The 20862-nt window shown below is 49.5% G+C and overlaps 4 protein-coding genes across 4 annotated transcripts; 1 reads left to right on the top strand and 3 right to left on the bottom strand.

Moving 5' to 3' along the window:
- Positions 1-17: 17 nt before the first annotated feature.
- Positions 18-1248, bottom strand: P170DRAFT_456876 (oxidoreductase, short-chain dehydrogenase/reductase family). The gene is made up of 3 exons (XM_024851657.1): positions 1056-1248; positions 549-863; positions 18-458 (listed from the first exon to the last, which is right to left on the bottom strand). The coding sequence occupies exons 1-3, from the start codon at positions 1169-1171 to the stop codon at positions 44-46; spliced, it is 846 nt and encodes a 281-aa protein (XP_024703616.1). The 5' UTR covers positions 1172-1248; the 3' UTR covers positions 18-43.
- Positions 1249-2324: 1076 nt separating this feature from the next.
- On the bottom strand, positions 2325-3595 carry P170DRAFT_476934 (S-2-hydroxy-acid oxidase; the record flags this gene model as incomplete). The annotated part of the gene is made up of 3 exons (XM_024853395.1): positions 2325-2357; positions 2419-3463; positions 3516-3595. The coding sequence occupies 3 exons, from the start codon at positions 3593-3595 to the stop codon at positions 2325-2327; spliced, it is 1158 nt and encodes a 385-aa protein (XP_024703615.1).
- Positions 3596-5897: 2302 nt separating this feature from the next.
- Positions 5898-6452, bottom strand: P170DRAFT_360504 (uncharacterized protein; the record flags this gene model as incomplete). Its single annotated transcript, XM_024844414.1, has 1 exon — positions 5898-6452. One exon carries the CDS (start codon positions 6450-6452, stop codon positions 5898-5900), a length of 555 nt encoding a protein of 184 aa, XP_024703614.1.
- An 865-nt stretch (positions 6453-7317) lies between these two features.
- P170DRAFT_465710 (acetyl-CoA synthetase-like protein) lies at positions 7318-20855 on the top strand (the record flags this gene model as incomplete). The annotated part of the gene is made up of 2 exons (XM_024852344.1): positions 7318-7740; positions 7791-20855. The coding sequence occupies 2 exons, from the start codon at positions 7318-7320 to the stop codon at positions 20853-20855; spliced, it is 13488 nt and encodes a 4495-aa protein (XP_024703613.1).
- Positions 20856-20862: the final 7 nt, after the last annotated feature.

The raw sequence follows: 20862 nt of genomic DNA, 5'->3' as shown, positions 1-20862 counted from the left end.
GAATGAAATTGAACCATCTACCTCCTTTCTCTCTCTCGATAATTTACAACCTCCCCCGCAAATTGGCACCCCCATCCGTCACCAACACCGCGCCATTGAAATGCCCACCAGCCCGACTGGCCAAGAACACCACCAATCCGGCGATATCCTCCGGCCTCCCCAGCCTCTTATTCGGCGACTGGTCCTCCATCGCACCCAGCCCACCCTGCAACTCAATCAGCCCGTTCGCCATCTTCGACGGGTAGAATCCCGGCGCAATCGCATTGACCAGGATATGCCGGGGTCCCAGCTCCAGCGCCAAGTTCCTCGCCAGATGCAGCGCCGCAGCCTTCGACGCCGAGTAACTGAACGTAGCATTCTCGCCCAACGACCCGGGGATAATACCAGCCGCGGAGCCGGTGATGAGCACGCGCGAGGGATCTTCTTTATTGGCATTCACCGACAACAGCGGCGCGAACCTATCCATCCACGCAGCTCAACGTTAGCCATCTCATCTCATATCATCCCCAACCCAACCAAACACCAAAACCACCAGGAGCAAAACCTACTTCTGAATCGTATAAAACACCGACTTGACATTCAACTCCATAACCTTCGAAAACATCGCCTCGGGATGCGTCTCGAACTTCTCGCCCCACGTGGCGCCCGCGTTCGCAAACAGAATATCAACATGGTCGGTCGTCTTCTTGACCTCCTCGACGAGTCGGTCGAGCTCGGCCACGCGGCTGTTATCGGCAGGGATGGCGATGGCGACCGCGCCGGGGCGTTTGTTGGGCAGGGCGTTGAGCGCGCGCACGGCCTCGTCGCAGGCGGCAGCTTTGCGTGATGTGATGTAGACTTTGGAGCAGCCGGCTTGGAGGAGGCTGGTTGAATGGGGTTGTTAGCGGGATGTAGTTCGGGGGGTTGGGTTGCGCGACAAGGGGATGGACATAACCCGATCGGATGGATGCAGACAGGCATAGATAGGGCTCGGAAACCGAATCCTCACAATTAAACACCTTATATATAGTCTGGAGTGCAAAGGACAAGACAAACTCAAACGTAACTTGACTTACCCACTCGCAGCGTGCAGGCCCAGCCCGCGCGAACCGCCCGTCACGACAGCGACTTTGCCATCGAGCGAGAAGATCGAGTTGAAGTTGGAGAGCTGGACTTGTTCTTCGGCGGACATGGCGTTTGTGCTCTGTTTCGGTTTTTGATTTATTGGTAGATGGCTGGTGGATGGGTATTATGGAGATAAGGTACTTGGGATGGGGGAGGTGATTGTTGTTAAGATGAAAAAGCAGCCGAGCTAGAGCTGAGAGGGGAAAGTGCCGAGGTCCGACTGAAAGGGGCAAATCGCGCTAACCCCGCATTTTTGATTAGATCATTTCTTATCGTTAGGACTTCTGGATGGTCAAAACAAGACGGGCGCAGATCTGTGAGGTTGTGATAATGTGATCAGTGTATTTTTTGACTTGACCTGGCGATGAGATGTCTCAATGCTTTAAGCATGAATGCTATGCGTTCCTATTGAGTATTTGGTCACTGATAACTGGAGTCCAAGACTGGAGAGCTACGTGCCGATCGGCCATTGCAATTGTGTTGGTATATATTTTAAAAGAGTTAATCTGCCCAGGTTAGTTAAATTCCCGCTGCCACTCTACAATCCTAGGGGAGAAGGGAAATGTATTTCCTTCTTTCACTAACATATAAGGACCAAAAGCATTCCCATAATATGTATGCAAGAGATCAACCACTACAGAGAGAGCGTTGAAGACCAATTTGGCCACAAGTACCAGCAGATAAATTTTTCAATATTAACGAAAAGATGTTCAAACATTGCAACCTGGAATACACACCACTATCTTCTGGACTCAACTGTCCTGCAGAAACCACTGCCGACAAGCCGAGCCGGGTAAATCTCGGATGCGGCAGCCACCCCGACCGGCCCGAAATTTAATACTGCATGCGGATTGACTCAAATGAATACGGATTATGGTTGTTAATTGTAACTTAAATTAAAAATGCTAAATATACGATTAATATTTTTTTTGTAATTGAAACAAGAATTACCCCCGGTTCAGGGTTTATATTGAGGTCTGGTAAGAACTCCCTCCTTTTGTGTCCTGGGTATACCATTCAAAGCAATTTCCAAATACTACATTTCGCGGAAGCCTACATTACGATATAGAAACTGTACTCTGAAAGGGAGGGAAGATGTCACTGGAACGACATAGCTTTATTCAATAAAGTCTACATCGCTGACTTGAAAATATATGAACTGATTCTAGGAAAGAAATAGTTGAGGAATGTGAGGGTTCTGAAAGGGTCTAAGGAACAGCCTAGCTGAACCAGCCGTTGTTCTGCCATTTGATCTAAAGAAAAGAAAGTCAGCATGAACCGATGAACAGAATAATGAATTCCCAGAGCACTCACGTAAGAAGCATCAATCTTCTTCAGGTCACCGACGCCAAGGTTTCCAGCATCAATGGCAATCTCATGCTTCAGGAGCTGGATGGCGCGCCGGACGCCCTCCTCACCGTAGGTGTTGGAATACATGAAAGGACGGCCCAGACCGACAGCCTTAACACCCAGAGCCAGGAGCTTCAGGACGTCGCCGCCGTAGCGGACACCGCCGTCAGCGTAGATCTCGATCTGGTTGAAAAGGTCCGGGTCTTCTTGGTGGATCTCGAGCGCGACCTCGAGAGGCGACGGGGTGCCGTCGAGCTGACGACCGCCGTGGTTGGAGAGGATGACGGCCGGAGCGCCGTGCTTGACGGCAAGACGCACGTCCTCGACGGTCTGCACGCCCTTCAGGATGACCGGCAGCGTGGTGAAGTTCTGCAGCTTCTTGTAGTAGTCCCAGGTGATGTAGGTGTAGTCGCTGTCGGCGGAGCCGACGCCGTAGCGGTTGGCGCGGTGGCGGTTGCCGTCGGAGGCGGAGTCGACGGTGAAGACGATGGCCTTGGAGCCGAGCTTCTTGGCGTGGTCGAAGACTTCCTTGGTCTGGGTGTCGTTGGAGTTGAGGTACACCTGCTGGAAGATGGTCTGCGAGCCGTTGGAAGGTTTGGCGGCGGCAATCTCGTCGAAGGAGAGAGTGGCGTAGTGGGAAGGAATGTAGAGGATGTTTTCCTTGTACGCGGCCTTCACGAAGTTGGCCTCAGCTTCGGGGTGGGCAAGACCACCCGACGCGCAAGGACTGATGTAGAAGGGGGCAGAGAAGTTGTGGCCCAAGATCGAGGTGGACAGGGTGGATTCGATGTTGGTGATGTCGACAAGGGTCCTGGGTCGGAAGCGGAACCGGCCGTACACTTCCAGGTTGTTTCGGTAGGACCACTCGCCAGCAGCACCGTTACGGTAGTAGGTGTAGGAAGAGTCGTTCATGTACCGTCTGGCGGCCCATTCGAAGTCGGGAAGACCAAAGATCTGGTCCAGGTCGGGCAGTTCACCCTCGGGGGTGTTGCCAAGAGCAGCCTCGATACTAGAACCCGGTTAGATGTATGTCCATAGAAGACAGAGAGATGTCGACCTACCCAGTATCGGGCTCATTGAGGAAAGGCCGAGTGGCAAAAGCCGCCTGAATGAGCGGAAGCAAAAAGAATGTGGAACGCATGATTGAAAGAGTGACTTGATTGAATCTCGTAAGGAACGTTATGCGATGATCTCTCCCTCATCCAGGAATCCCATCTGGGGGGACAGATGCAGTAGTTAAATGCACTCTCGCTGCTAAGCTCAGACTGTGCCCTCCAATTGTTCATTTTCCTTCGGGGTTCGTTCATATCTGCCGGCGTGAAACATCACCAACGAGCTTCTCCCGGTGGGATATTGGCATCCTGTTGGTTTCGCTTGGCAGGCAGGCTCCAGTAATCTGCTCAACGTCGCAAGTGGTCGCAGACTTGCTTGATAATGATGACGAAGATTCTTCATACTACTAGTAATGGGCGGAACATTGCCGGAGCGATGTCACTAGGGAAGGAAAGGAAGGGACAGTTAGAAACTAGGGGCCTAGTCTCTACCCAAACCAGCTAGACCCTGTCTCAATGGCTGTAAATGGCCACAACGTTATCGTTAAGTGGGGTCTGGTTAATATATCCCAGATGACACCTTCGACCTTATTAGGCTTTAGCACGACCAGCAGGAGACCCCGAGAAGAATCTGTCATCGACCACGGAGTAGGACAGGATGAAGACGGACGTCGGCCTTATCTCCGTTCTGCACGCCAAGAAGGGGTTTAATATCGCGTATGCTTGGCACCGTCGGAGACGCCACTTGGTGACACTCACAACGTGGCAAAGTTGAGGTAAATCCGCGATGTCGGCCATTCGCAAACCCTAATGGACGGGATCTGGTGTCCACCGGACTCCGACCTCATTCCGGATGAAACAGAACCCGTCCAGGTACGAGAACGAGATGGAATCCAGACCCCACGGAAAATTGATGAATGATCGCATCATTTCCCCTCTCCGTCCGGTTGGGTTAGACTGGAAAATTCGGTTGATCGTGGCGTCGCAATCTTATCTTGATCCGGCAGCCGAAAGTGACAGGGTCCCAACGGAGTCCCTGATCGTGAGTGAGTGAGATAATCCTAAGGAGACTGCAAATAAGACATGATTTGAACATGGATAACGTGCTCTGTCGAAATAAAACATCTTTGGCCCGAAGGTTGCTGTAGTCCTGAATGCTAGGGATATTCGTCATTTTAGCCCGGTGATCCCGACAGTAAAATTTTGTTGGGCTTATTGACTCTAGAATCCTCGAGAATAGATTGAAACTGCCAAGGAGCACCCTATTTGAAAAGCCTAATGGCCGTATTTCGGAGAAACATAGCATCAGATAAGTCGGATTGCGGGTCTGTCCCGAGGTTTAGTGCCGTGGTGCCGTGGGAGGGAACCCTGAAGAATCCCGATTTCTCGTGCGCTGGAGCTTTCTAGATATGTTCGAACTCGACTGGTTTCTTTTGATAAATTATGCCAAAATTCGGCGAGTCCAGAAAGTCACACAGGTAGGCCAATTAGTCATGTCTGCAGATAGCAAGGTTGCAATGGAACTAAGGAGTGTACAAGGGCTAGTTTATGCTAGGCTCAGAAGCGCTAACTCGGCCCCAATTCGCACAATCCCACGCAGCCCGCAACCCCTGGACTCTGAGATGTCAATATATACCGCGCTTGATGAGATTGAGTGGCAAATTGAATAAATTCGCGCTCGGTTTCTTGTTCAATTTCTAATTTCTATTGGGTCTGATGATGCCATGTGCAGTACGCCACAGTGGTAGATCACCATTAATGACAACTAGAACAACGGAGTTAATCAAAATGAGCACGCGGTCTGATTGAAAATGAGTGTCTCATTTTTTGCTGCCAGTAGGCACAGTGACTTCGAAGTCCAGCATTTTCGGCCTCATCAAGCTGGCCAAATGATTTGTGACAAGAAATACTCCATGTCAATCAAGCAAACATTGGCATTTGTCAAGACACAATCTCCAAAGGTGTCTAATTTTACCTTTCTAATTTTTCCTACTTCAAAAATGGACTGAGCGATCACTGGTGGCCACTTACTATTGCTACGGATTTCAGTCTACCAAAAATACCTCTCGTCGTCCAATTTAAAACCTGGCTCATTGCGACCGACAACTGCTTATTCATGCTTGAGGTACGGTGAGAAATGTCGCAGTGCACCGTGAATTGCCCCTTGTGGCCGAGAAACTTCAGGCACTGATTCAATGACACTTGCGTGGGGAGTCATAGTACAACTCACCAGGGATGGTTAATATTGTTGGAAACAGATAACGCCAGAAAGGACCGATGCCGAGTAACTGATCTGCTAAATAGGGAGGAAAAGATCTCGCTACCGCTACTGATATATTCTCTAGTTCATTGTCTAGTTACATGCCAGTATACGGAAGGCACAAGAACCATTCATGCCCCAGTGCCATCGACCACAGGCGCCTCCACCAAGTACGAAGGTTTGTCGGCTACCGACGGAACTTCCACAAGCTGCCGAATATGATCATTCAGCCAGAATCTCGCAAGAACAGAGGGTTCGATCTTGGAAGATCCTGCAATAAAACCGAGGCATTTATCGGGACCAGCGCTGCACTCGCATCGGAAGGGCTGGACCATCTCCCATTCCGTGCTCGGATAGAAGAAGGTCAACTCGTCGCCAACTGCTAGAGGTCGGTCCTCTGAAACGCGAACTTCGAACCGGGTTATGTCGAAGACCAAGCTTGGGTTGCAGGAATGGTTGCAATACACGAGGTCGGAGTTGAGCTCGATGCGGGAATCCTTCCCGGTGGCAACGGATGTGTAGGTGGTGTGATCGACCAACGTTGCGGTAGAGATTTTGGCGAAGACTGCCCCTGCGGGAAGGGAGATGAGGGAGCGGGCAGCAGACTTGTATGGCTCGTCGCCTTTCAGGACCTGAAGACGACCAGGGTGGCTGGGTTGCGCCCAGAACGGAATGAACTCAGACATAATGATATGGGGCTTAGAGGAGATGTTCAGAAAGAGCTTTTAATTGTGAGTTGTAGGGAAGATAGATCAGATGCCAGGTACGAAACTCATCTCGCATTAATACCTCGATGTCGAAAGGAAGAGGGGTCGAAGAATTGATTGCGTGGTCCAGTATGCAGGTATGTGAACACAGACGCATGATGCATTTCAGCTTTTGCCGATTCTTGCCTTGAACCAGCCCTTCAGCTGAGGCTGGAGCCAAGGGATCGTTGAAAAAGAAATCACTTCACAGCCCCCGTGACTTGTTTCGAAGGAATAGTTAATCTAATACCACTGCAGGCAAATGAACCAGGCGCAGTTATTACGTACATACTTGGTTACTATTGCCACGATCTCATTACTAGCAATATGTATGGTTGGTTGCAAAATTGGGGTTGCATAGCTATACGTAACTTGCAGGTTTAGTCCTGTTGGTTCATAGAGATCTACATTTTATATTATATGCATACTGACATAATCCTGCAACATAAAGAAGCCTATTGGTCGGGTTCTACATTCTAAAGAAGCTAGTAAGCTTGCAAGTTCAATGTAACATAACGCGATTGTATAAGACGCCAGTGCTGTGGAGATCGTGTAGACAGAAGCAGACAATTGGACGAGAGAAGTTCAGCTCATGCAGTGTGATCGACGAACATGCAAGAAAAACACATTAGTTTAGAAGATCGAAATTGATCGACATCAGCTGCAGCGATTGTCATGCTGACCTCATGCGGAGTAAAAGACTGGACCAGAAGGAAAACATTTAGTATCTGCTCCATGATGTTGCCCCTGGTGTTTACTCTTGTCTTTGAACTCTTCTGTGTGAATTTTGTTGCACAGATAAAATATGGGAGACGCACAATCTACCAGGGCTCCAGTCGTCGACGAGGCGAGTGTATTCCCAATATTCAACACTTGCTTTGACGAAGAGGATGCCCACAATTCAATTCCAATTGAGATTTTCCCACATGATGAAATTCTCGAATTTACCAAAAGAAACGAAATTGAGCTCTCTCAGCTGCTCCAGGTGGCATGGGCTATTCTTCTTAAGTCCTACATAGGGACAGACCGACCAGTCTTCAGATACTTCAATGACCAGCATTTATCTCAGAAAAGCCATAGGATGCTTTGCTCTCTGGATATGGAAGAGGATAAAGAGATATTTGACCTGACTCGGAGCGTTGTCTACACGGATGACTGTTTACGATACAGTGAAGACAAGCAATTGGATACCGCAGTCCTGTGGGACTGTCCTAACACGACACATTTGGTATGTTGGCTCTAACGAATACTGGAATCACATGCTAACGAACAGAACAGTTTAGTGTTTGTTTCGTGACGCAGACCCAGGGCGACTCATGGGGCTCATCTCTGTGGTATTGGACTTCTATTCTGTCGGAAGAACAAGCACTCCATGTTGTGAATACATTGGGTCAAATTATCGCGGAGCTGGTCGAGAAGCCAAGGTTGAGCTCCATCAATCTGTGCACAACTCATACTATCGACCAACTGCGCCAATGGAACTCCGAGCCTCCAAGAAAAATAAATACCTGTGTGCATGAGCTCATTCTCGAGAAGTGCAAAACGCATCCTGAAGCAACAGCAGTCTCTGCCTGGGATGGTGACCTCACATATCATGATCTTGATTTCCTGTCCCATAAATTGGCATCTCATCTGGTATCCTATGCTGTGGGTCCGGAGAGATTCGTGGGCCTCCATTTCGAAAAGTCCAAGTGGACAGCGGTGGCCTTGCTAGCCGTTATGCGAGCTGGAGGTGCATTCGCGTTTTTCGACACCTCACTGCCTCGAGCTCGCATGCATGAAATGTGCAACAAGTTGGATGTGGTCCTGATTTTGTCATCGAGGCACCTGACCGCCGATGTCACGGGGCTGGCCCCTCAAATTATCCCCGTCGACAACGAGCAACTTGACTTCCTCCATTCATCCTATGATCTGTGTCAACACAATTCGAACGTCAAACCAAGCAATGCGCTCTTCGCACAGTTTACTTCGGGGTCTACTGGCACCCCTAAAGGTGTTGTGATCAATCATTTGTCTTATTCCTCTGGCCAAACGGCCTTCGCAGACCACATCGGACTGAACTCAACCAGCCGAGTCTTGCAATTCGCGTCTTATGCCTTCGACCTTAGTGTTCATGAGATTTTGACAACGCTGATCGTCGGCGGTTGCGTTTGTTTGCCGTCTGACGTGACGTGCAAATCGAATACCCCCCTAGCGGTCTCTCAATTTCGAGTCAATTATCTTGCGTTGACTCCCACAGTTGCTCGGCTTTTACAACCCTTAGATATACCATCTGTTGAAACCCTTGTTCTGGCAGGAGAGCTCCTATCTTCGTCGGATATAGCAAGATGGCAGGGCCACGTTCGTTTGGTTAATATGTATGGTCCAGCTGAATGTTGCGTGTCCACGACAGGACATATGGTTTCATATGGCGAACGGGAGTCTGGGGTGGCGGGCTCCGCAATTGGAGCAATATGCTGGATTACTGATCCTAATGATCACCATAAGCTGGCCCCCATCGGTGCAGTTGGTGAACTTCTCATAGAAGGTCCGACAGTGGGAAGGGAATACATTGGCGACCCTGAAAAGACGGAAGCCTCCTTTGTCCCCAGTCCCCGCTGGCGATCAGCTTTTCCAGATAATATACATGGAAGGATGTATCGCACCGGAGACTTGGTTCAGTATGTCTCACATGGTAAACTGAGAATCATCGGTCGCAAAGATGAGCAAGTCAAGCTTCGCGGCCAACGGTTAGAGCTGAGCGAGGTCGAGCACCATATGAGCAACGCCTTTGCTGCGAAGCAGACGGTAGCCGACTTGGTGGTTCCAGCAGAAAGTGGAGGCATTTCTATTCTAGCCGGTTTTATCTTGGACCAAGGGGATGGAAACTCACCTACTGCGGCGAGTATCATTGCCTCGCCATGCCAGAAATTTCGGGACCTCGCCCAGAGAGCCATCTCTGAACTGTCTGTCAAAGTCCCCGGATACATGGTGCCATCTGTCATGATCCCAATAACGGCTTTCCCAACCACCAGAACGGGCAAGACTGATCGAGTGCGATTACGAAACGAGGCCTCGAAACATACGAGAGCTCAACTGGAGAACTTCAGCAAGGCCATGCAGGAGAAAGTAGCTCCAGATTCCCCAATGGAAGTTCTGCTACATCAATTAATCAAGGAGACTTTGCATGTGACCGATTTTGGAATGAATGACAGCTTTTTCTCCCTTGGTGGGGACTCTGTCCTGGCCATGAGATTGACAAAAGTTGCAAGAGAAGAGGCTGGAATCGACCTTTCAGGCGAGAAGATTTTCAAAGCGCCCGTTCTATCAGACCTCGCAAAGCTCATGGAAAGCTGCCGAAGCCTTGTCCAGATTCCCCCATTCTCCTTACTTGGGAAGTCAGGACTTAGACAGGACATTATTCAGACGGCCCTGCACCTTTGTGGTCTGTCGTCAGTCGCCGATATTGATGACATCTACCCTTGCACCCCCTTACAAGAGGGAATAATGGCACTGTCCATCACCAGCCCCATGGCTAAATATGTCACTCGATCCGTTTATCGAATCCGACATGCTATCGATATAAAAAGATTGAAAGACGCATGGGCCATGGTCCTCCACAGCAATCCAGTCTTGCGCACACGAATTATACAGACTGGATCTCAAAATACATTCCAAGTTGTTGTTCGACAAGGCTACTCGTGGCACCACGCAGAGAAGCTACAAGACTATATTGATCAGGATGAAAAAAAGGGTATACAGTTAGGGAGCCCTCTGATTCGTCTTGCATTGCTCCAGGACAATGGCCGCAAATACCTTGTCCTAACAATCCATCATACTTTGTACGACGGCTGGTCACTCCCTCGAACCCTTCAACAAGTGGAAGGGGCTTACTATGGGGAAAGACCTCAGTCACAACCCTTTAAAATATTTGTGGATTATCTTCTGAAGCTGAATATGGATCAAATGGAAGAGTTTTGGCGAGCCGAGCTGGAGAACTTTTCAGGGCCGTTGTTCCCCCAGCCTCCTTCAGGAGACTATAGGCCCACAGAAACACATAAGATGAAACGTTCGAAATCGACGCTGCCAATGAAGACATTTTCGGGGGTCTCTCTAGCAACTATGATAAAGCTATCCTGGGGTCTCACCTTATCACAATATTCAGGGGTTGACGACATAGTGTTCGGCATCACGCTTGCAGGCCGCAATGCCGCCATAAGCGGCATCAATGAGATTCTCGGGCCAACCATCACCACCATTCCCCAGCGGATAAAATTGGATGGTTCAATGAAACTCGAGGGCATCCTTCGCTCGATCCAGGAGCAAAATACCGATCACATGAACTTCGGACACTTGGGCCTTCAGAGGATTGCTGCACTCGGGCCTGGTCCTGCCGCTGCCACCAAATTTCACAATCTGCTGATTATCCAGCCGTTCTACGATGAGGACGCACTGACTATATTCAATAGTCCTAAGGACGGTTTGTCCACGGAGATTGTTGACAACTACATTCTTACCCTGGAGGTCAAGCTTGGAAAAGAAAACGCAGTCCATCTCGAGGTAGAATATGATCCGGCAGTTATCGCGGATTCGTTGATGGGCAAGATCCTGGAACAATTCTTGTATAATCTCGATATTATCATCCAGAGCGGAAACAAATCGCTTTCGGAGCTTAAAACTGTCAGTCGCGCTGACCTTCGAACGCTCCTCACGTGGAACAATCATCTGCCAGAGGCGATCAATTGCTGCGTTCATGATATAATCAACCGGGAATGCTGGGCCCAGCCTCACGCGCCTGCTGTCATAGCATGGGATGGAAAGTTGACCTACGAGGAGCTGGAAAGCTATTCCACCATGCTAGCAGCGCACCTTCAGCAACTGAACGTCAGCTGTGGTCACTACGTGATGATATATGTCGGAAAGTCTCTTTGGACTGTGGTCGCAATGTTGGCAGTGATGAAAGCAGGTGGTGCATTTGTGCTTGTTGACCCAGCGCAGCCCATTTTGCGGCTACAAAAGATGTGCGAAGATATCCAGGCAAAGACTGTGATTACATCGGGACAATTTCTTTCCAATGCGACCGAACTCAAACTGCAGATAGTTAGGGTTGACAACGGGGGTACCTGGAAAACCAGCAGCACACATTTGAAGGAGCCTGGGGTTTCTCCATCCAATGCAATTTACGCAGTCTTTACCTCGGGTTCAACAGGAAGACCAAAAGGAGTTGTAATTCAGCATCGTGCCTTCACTACAAGTGCCATTATGAATGGTGGGAAGCAGCACATAAACAATTCCTCCCGAGTGCTACAACTGGCATCTTTTACATTCGACGCTTCGATTGCAGAGATCCTGTATCCTCTTATTCACGGAGGCTGTGTTTGCATTCCTTCGGAGTCAGACAGCCGAAATAATCTTGAGCAGGCGCTTAATGACTTCGAAGTAACCTGGGCTACTTTGACTCCTTCTTTAGCACGAGCACTGGACCCACAGAAGGTGAGAACGCTCCGCACTTTGGCTCTAGGTGGGGAAGCCATGACAAAGTTGGATGTGGCCATGTGGGCAGACCGGGTTCAATTGGTGAATGGTTATGGGCCTGCTGAATGCTCAGTTGATACAATCATTCAGCCTTCTATTCATCGCGACTCTGATCCTGCGAATATTGGCCGAGGTGTTGCTGCTGTCTCCTGGATTGTAGACCCCCAAAGTCCCGAGAATCTCACACCGATTGGCGCGCCGGGCGAGCTTCTGGTCGAAGGGCCAATCCTGGCTGAAGGCTATCTGCGAGACCCACAAAAAACCTCGTCCGCATTTATCCAGTATCCAGATTGGTTGCGTCGGTTTCGAAACGGTAGAAAGGGCCGTCTTTACAGGACTGGCGATCTGGTGCAGTATAGCCCACAAGGCGATGGCACTTTGCAATACCTCGGACGCATAGATAACCAGGTCAAACTACGCGGACAAAGAATTGAACTGGGAGAAGTGGAACGACATGTGTTGGAGTGCTTTTTTGAAGCAAAACAGACGATCGTTGATCTAGTGACACTGGCAGACCCAGGATCATACCCTGTTCTAACTGCCTTTATTCTGCTGAGTGATGCTCAACCCGGAGAGGAAGAGATAATTGCAGGGGCGAACGCCTCGTTCAGATCTCAGATTGAGTCTGCTGAAAATCTGCTGAAATCGCGCCTCCCAAACTTCATGATTCCAGCGTTGTTCTTGCCTGTTAGCAGGATCCCACTCAGCCCCTCTGGAAAAGCGGATCGACGTCAACTTCGGGACAGGTTATCGGCCTTATCCCGAAAAGACCTACGAGTCTATAGTTTTCCAGAGTCAGCAAAACGCCATGCCTCGTCCAAGGCGGAGTCTGTATTACAGAAAGCTCTCTCTACTGTCCTGAAATTACCGTTGGACGACATTGGAATGGACGACAACTTTTTCCATCTTGGAGGTGATTCTATTGCGGCGATGAGATTAGTGGGTGTTCTTCGAGAATCCGGATTTACCATCACCGTTGGCGAATTATTCGGCCATCCGTGTCTTGCTGATCTCGCCTTGATGGTTCGCCAGGAGACCAGTCGTTCATTCTCGGTGCCCATTGCTCCATTTTCTCTCCTCGATCCAGATACTTGCATGGACGTTATCAATGCTGCGGCTCGTGAATGCCGTGTCGACAGTAATGACATCGAAGACATATATCCATGTACTCCGATGCAAGAAGCGCTTTTAGCATTGACCATCAAGCAACAAGAGGCTTACATGCTGAACATGACTTTCGACCTTCCAAAGCAGATTGACCTTGATCAACTTCAATCCGCTTGGCAGGCTGTTTTCACTGCCAATCCGATTCTTCGAACTCGTATTCTTGGAGAGCACCTGAGTTCAAATGTTTCTTTCCAAGTTGTTCTTCGTGAGAAAATCCAGTTTTCTGCGGACCTGAACCCGCTGGTCATCGCGCCCGGTCAGCCACTCAGCAAACTTGGTATCTCACAAGACGAGGACCACGTCCGGTTGCATCTATGGCTTCACCATTCCTTGTATGATGGTGCCTCGCTGTCGAGTGTCTTAAAACAGGCGGAGGAGGCATACAAGGGAGTACAGTTGAGACTGCGTCCCTTCAATCCATTTGCAGAATACGTGAAAAACCTTGATAGTGTAGCCAGCCAGAAATTCTGGGCAGAGGAGTTTCAAGATCTGAATGCCGCCATGTTTCCACCACTTCAGACAAGACCAAGCATTTCATCCTCTAGGGAGAGCGTGTCATACAATATTTCCCTCGACCAAACCTTCGCATCAGAATTCACGTTGCCAACCTTTATCCACTTGACATGCAGTATTGTGTTTGGTCATTATACAGCAAGTGATGACATCGTCTATGGACTCACGCTATCAGGGAGAAATGCCCCAGTAGCAGGTGTTGAAGATCTCACAGGTCCGACAATTGCCACGGTACCTTTTCGAGTCCAGCTGCTACCTGCACATACCACGAAGGAATGCCTATCTCGGATACAAAGTCGTCTAGCCCTGATGATACCACATGAGCAAACAGGGCTCCAGAGGATACGGCAAATCAACCAAGAGACAGCGGTAGCCTGTGACTTTCAGTGTCACATTATCATTCAATCGTCCGATGAGAGCTCGGAGGACCAAAACGCACTTTTCAAAGAGCCTCCATTTGAAGAAGGCATATATTCAAACTTTGCCAGCTCTCCCCTGGTGCTGATTTACACACCGTCTGCTGACAAGAAGAATTTGAAACTTACAAGTAACTTCGACTTGTCGCACTTCAGTCGCATAGAAGCCGATACACTATCCCACCAGATAGAGTATGTCTTTCAGCAAATTGTCAAAGATCAGAGCTGCACCATCAGAGAAATAGAAGTCGCCAGTCCTCACGACTTATCTAGACTGTCTGGGTACAACATGACAGTGCCCCAGCCGGTGGATTCACTGGTACATAAATTGATTCTCGAGCAAAGCCGTCTGCTACCATCAAAGACAGCCATCGACTCATGGGATGGGGTTCTTTCATATCAGGAGCTGTACGAACAAAGCTCCCGACTGGCTCAGCATTTTATTTCCATTGGCCTTGGGGCCTATCCAGTAACTGTGATATGCATGGAGAAATCACGCTGGACCGTGCTGGCCATTTTCGCTGTTCTTCAAACTGGCTCTTCCTGTGCCCTCATTGACCCTTCACACCCTCGCTCAAGGATGCAATCAATAATCAGCCAGTCGGCCGCAAGATATGCGGTAACTTCACCCACAACAAAACACCTTGTCGAGTTCATTTGCGCGAATGTTGTTGTTGTATCTCAATCTCTGTTGGATGACTCACAACTTGCGGTATCCCAGATCAGACAAATGCCATGTCCAGCAGATCCTGCCTTCGTTATCTTCACCTCTGGCAGCACAGGAACACCTAAGGGTATTGTTCTGGAGCATCGAAGCATAGTCACCGGTCTGCAAAACCTTCTTTCTCCCTTCAACCTCGATAAGCCATCGAGGGTACTTCACTTTGTATCGTATGCCTTTGACGCGAGCTTGATAGAGATACTGGGATGCTTGACTTCTGGGGGCACCCTATGCATACCCTCCGACACCGATCGGACTTCGAATCTGGCTGGCTTCATAAGACAACATCAAGTTGATTGGGTATTTATGACTCCGTCTGCATCGAGTCTTCTACATCCATCAGAGGTACCCTCACTGAAAACACTTGGCTTGGGAGGGGAACCTCTCACGTCAACCATCGTTGATCAATGGTCGAGCAAGCTCTCGCTCATTAACATCTACGGTCCAGCCGAATGCACATTTGCTGTTGCGGTTGGAAAAGTTCCAGAAAGTGGCTGGGTTCCTGGCACTATAGGCCCTATGGTCAATGGAGCTGGGTGGATCACTACCCCTTCGGATCCAGGAAAGCTAGCAGCATGGGGTGCTATCGGTGAGTTGCTAGTTGAGGGGCCGATTTTGGGCAGAGAATGTATTGGCGATCCGGAGAAAACGGCTGCCAGCTTTGTTCACAACCCACCATGGATCACTCGCTTCCGTGGCCCCGGCGAAACACGCCTGTATCGCACTGGAGACCTGGTCCAATACACTGAGGATGGTCTAATTCGATATGTGGGGCGCAAGGACAGACAGGTAAAGCTCAATGGGCAGAGGATTGAGCTTGAAGAAGTTGAAAGTCATTTGAAGAATACTTTCCCGCCACATGCGACTGTCATAGTGGAGTTGGTTGTACCTCAACAACCCAACACTCGTTCTCGACTCTGTGCATTCATCTGCATGTCCGTGAATGGATCAAACGTCTCAAGCACATCTAATGATGAGTCTATGCTAGCTTCATCGAACGAAGTGTTTCTTATCCTCAGTCAGAAGGCCAAGCAGCAGTTATCAGCTTCTCTTCCTCTGTACATGGTTCCTGGAACATATATTCCATTGAACTACGTCCCATTCACTGGTACCGGCAAGACAAACAGACGCTTGCTGAGTGATTTGGCGGCTTCTCTGGACAGTAAACAGCTCGATAGTCTATCATCTCAAGTGACATTTCAATATCCAAACACTGAGATGGAGACTATTCTTGTTGAGCTTTGGGTCGAGTTACTGGGTCTGTCTGTGGAAAAGATTAGTACTGCTGACAGCTTCTTCCATATTGGCGGTGACTCAATTGCAGCCATGCAGCTAACTGGGATTGCACGTCAGCGAGGGTTGTATTTGACGGTTCCCACTATATTTTCTCACCCAGTGCTCTCGGACATGGCTTCGAAGATGACGGGAGTTACTTCCGGGCCCGACAAAGTCATTGAGCCATTCGCACTGCTCAAGGAAGAGAGTACTGAAGATATCATTAAGGCCACCGAAGATCAGTGCTCTATTAGCCGAGAGCTAATAGAAGACGCTTACCCATGCACACCGCTACAGGAGGGTCTCATCTCTCTTTCTATGAGTACGCCTGGAGCCTATCTGGCTCATTTCAGCTACAGCCTTCCCAACGACATTGACATCCCTGGATTCCAAAAGGCTTGGCAAGACGTTGCCAATGCGAATACGATTCTGCGGACAAGGATTGTACAGGCTGGCTCGTTGTACCAAGTTGTTCTCCGAGAAGAGCTGGCTTTGAATACGATTGATAGCGTTGACAATTATGTTTCGTCTGTGTCGGACAAAGCCAAGTATCTAGGCGAACCACTGATTCAATTAGCGACCACTCAACTTAGGTCCGATGATACTAGAGATTTTTCCCTAGTAATTCATCATGCTCTTTATGATGGATGGTCATTGCCATTGGTATTGAGCCAAGTCCAACAAGCGTATGAAGGACATTCAGTACCCTCAAATCCCTTCAACCGATTTATCGACTATCTCGCAAGGTCTGAAGTGGAGCGTACTCGGGAGTACTGGCGTACACATTTGCAGAGCTCCCACTCCGCGACTTTTCCTGCGCTTCCTTCGACTGATTACAAGCCGTTCACAGATGCGATAGCTCAGAAATCGGTCGCACTCCAGCCGCTGTCCGGGGTGACAAATGCCACCCTTCTCCAGTTTGCATGGGCACTTGTACTCTCGCAGTATTCTGATTCCAATGATATTGTTTTTGGTTTAACAGTTTCCGGAAGAAATGCCAATCTGGAAGGAATCGACAGTATAACAGGCCCAACGATCACCACCGTGCCGTTACGCTTCCAGTTCAAGCCCGAGGAGTCAGTCTTCCATGAGACGTGCCGGCTTCAAGAACAGATGGCTACAATGACCCCTTTTGAGCAATTTGGACTGCAGAATATTCGTCGCTTAGGAGGTGATGCCGATGTCGCCTGTCAAATCCAAAACTTGCTGGTCATTCAACCGCCTGCGACCAAGTCTACCGATGAATTCTGGGTACCCGTTCAGAATGCAGGAAGCTCAGGGTATTTCAGTACATATGCGCTCGAAGTCACTTGTGAGCTTTCGGATTCCGAAGCAAATATCACGTTTGACTTCGATCAACGGGTGTTGGAGTCTCGGCATGCGGAACGCATTCTCTCACAGTTTGTCCACATCATACAGACTGTCCAGAAAGGTCCTGACAACAGCATCCTCGATGCCAAGTCGCTGGATCCGAACGCATATACTGAGATAGCACATTGGAATGCTGTACCAGCAAAGCCAGTGAATCAATGCGTACATGAAGGCATCAAACAGCAGTGTTTAGAATCACCGGGCGCGTGGGCTGTGTGTGCATGGGACGGCAATTTCACCTACGAGGAACTCGATGACCTGTCGCTGATCTTTGCCGTACGTCTCCAGGCTCTGGGTGTTGGTCCAGAGACTTTTGTCCCCATTCTGGCGGAGAAGTCAAAATGGGGCGCTGTTGCAATCCTAGGAGTAATCAGATCTGGTGGTGCGATTGTTCTCCTCGATCCATCGGTTCCCTATCAGCGTCTACAAACCATATTTCAAGACATTGACGCTCGTATCGCCGTGGCTTCGGCCACATGTGCAGAGCTTGCAAGTCAGCTAGCTCCAACAGTTGTCACAGTCGACCAGGATCTCCTGTCCGGTGGAAACACCGAAGCGTCTACTCTCATGGAAAAGACCACCCCTCGCAACGCTTTGTATGCGATATTCACATCGGGCTCAACAGGAAAACCGAAAGGCATCGTTATTGACCATGCTGCATTTTACACAAGCGGAGACGCCCAGCGCAAGGCATTATATCTCGACTCCAATGCACGAACACTTCAATTCGCTTCCCATATGTTCGATGTCAGCATCGCCGACTATCTATGGACATTCCTTACTGGAGGATGTGTCTGCATTGCATCACAGAGTAGCATAAGAAACGACCTCCCTGGCGCGATGAGAGAGTTCAGTGTCAACCGCGTGGACTTGACTCCTTCTATTGCTCGCGTCCTCCGTCCAGAAGAGATCCCCGCTCTCAAGACAATACTCCTTGGTGGGGAGCCGCTGTCGCAACATGATGTTGAAACATGGGCAGGGAGGGTTCAGCTCGTGAATGGCTACGGACCCTCTGAGTGTTCCGTTTGCTGCGTACTTGCCGACGTGAACCCGAATTCTGATCCTTCAAATATCGGGACGACGTTTGGGGCCGTATCCTGGATTGTGGATAAAGACGACCACAATCGACTTGTGCCTATTGGAGCGGTTGGCGAGCTTGTACTTGAAGGCCATACGTTGGCACGGGGGTATCTCAACGAGCCTGAAAAGACAGCAGCCGCTTTCATTGAGTCCACGCCTCCATGGCTCGAGGGGCTGAGACCTGGTGCTCGGATCTATAAAACTGGAGACCTGGTGCAGTACAATGCCGATGGATCCCTCCGATACATTGGTCGGAAGGATACACAGGTAAAAGTTCGCGGCCAGCGTGTGGAGCTAGGAGAAATTGAACAGCAAATTCGCCAAGCGAGCCCAGCCGTTCAAGATGTAGTGGTTGAATTGATTGTGCCAACACAGAGGAAGACCGGGGCAGTCTTGGCAGCCTTCGTGGTTCACGATGGCAAGCCAGAGAGCGAAGCTGGAAAGAAGGAACATTTGCATTCGGCAGTCTTTCTACCTCCGCATCCCAACCGTCGGAAACAGTCACAGGAAGTAATGACAATGCTGCAGAAACGACTTCCGTCCTATATGGTGCCTGGCATATTTATTCCGATGCTCCAAATGCCTATATCACCTAGCGGCAAGATCGATCGACGGCTTCTTCGTGAGCGAGCTGCAGCACTTTCCAGAGGTGATATCGAAGCGTATACCGCCAGTCTTGTTGTCAAAAGGCCTCCAGAGACCCCTACGGAGAGAATAATCCAAATGGTCGTAGCCGAGACTCTTCACATCGAAGCCTCGGAGGCCGGGTTAGACGACGATTTCTTCAGGCTTGGGGGTGATTCAATCATCGCGATTCGCTTTGTCGAAAAGGCACGCGTGTCCGGATTTACATTCAAAGTGACCGACGTCTTCAAAACTCCTAAACTCTCCGAACTAGCATTGCTTGTCGAAAATGAAAGTGGCACTAAGCATGAGGTTTCAGACGTCGCTGTCAGTGAATGTTTCGGCTTTGCACGGAAAGAAGACCTCATTCAGAGGCTGACTTCGTCAACTGATATTTTGTTCACGTCAGATGAAATCGTGGACGTACTCCCTGTCTCTCAATCCTCTGAGCGATTTCTTCTGCAGCCGCCTGAATATTGGGTTCTAAATCTCGAGGGCCCTGTTGATCGAGGCCAGCTTCAGTCTGCCTGCACCACGCTAGTCGAGCGACATGCTATTCTGCGTACTGTGTTCATCTCGTATGAACGCACGTTTGCTCAAGTCGTCGCTTTCCATATCGAAACCTCCGTCCACGACTATGGAGTGGTTCCAAACATTCCAGAGTTTGTGGAGAAATATCGTTGTGATGACACTATCGCCGTGCCGACGCTGAACGTCCCTGTCACTCGGTTTGCGTTCGTTCAAGATCCCCAGGGCAAAAAGGCTTTGATAGTCCGACTGAGTCACGCTCAGTTCGACGGGTACTGTCTTCACGTTCTTTGGGATGATTTGAAGCGACTCTATGAAGGTGCCAGGCTGCCTCACCCCACGGAGTATTCCGCACACATGAAGCAATGGATCAACAGCCAGACTAAAGACGCTTTCACCTTCTGGAGAAATACACTGGAGTCATCGAACGTCTCTAGAATTGACAACACCATGTTCAGCGGAACAGACCATCTACAGCAAGACGTTCGATTCATCACATCTACTCAGCTCATCCACCCCAAGCAGCTACCCCATGAAGTGACAACCGCCACTGTAGTCAAAGCTGCTTGGTCTTTTCTACTCGCACAGTTGACAAGTGCACATGACGTGGTATTCACGCAGACCTCGAACGGACGCAACAATGCAACTCCATCGACTCAGGATGTCGTCGGCCCTTGTCTAAATTTCATCCCTGTCCGGGCGAAGCTAGATCCCTCATGGACATCTCTTGACCTAATGCAGTTCCTACAACGCCAGCACCGAAGAAGTCTTAACTACGAACTTTTGGACTTCCGCCAAATAGTGGAACATTGTACCCCGTGGCCGAACGGAACAACTCATCAGAGTAACCTTGTTCATCAGAACATAGACCCAGATCTGCCATTCGCTTTTGGTGAGGCACAGGCACAAGTCACTTGCTCTTATGAGTGGCCTCGACCGCCGGATGAGATTCTGGTCGAGTCAAAGCCTCTGGAGGGTGGTTGTTTGCAGATCACTCTGGATACATTGAGTAATATTTTGAGTCAGCAGAATGCGGACCTGGTTGTGGATAGGCTTTGTCGGATTATTTGTCTGTTTTCGGCGTTGCCGGATGAGCCTCTTGAGATATTGCGGTCGAGGGTGTTGGCGGATTGATCTTTTC

This window comes from Aspergillus steynii (assembly GCF_002849105.1).
Source record: "Aspergillus steynii IBT 23096 chromosome Unknown P170scaffold_5, whole genome shotgun sequence".
In the NCBI taxonomy this organism is placed as follows: domain Eukaryota; kingdom Fungi; phylum Ascomycota; class Eurotiomycetes; order Eurotiales; family Aspergillaceae; genus Aspergillus; species Aspergillus steynii.
This window is presented reverse-complemented; position numbering and strand designations above follow the sequence as displayed.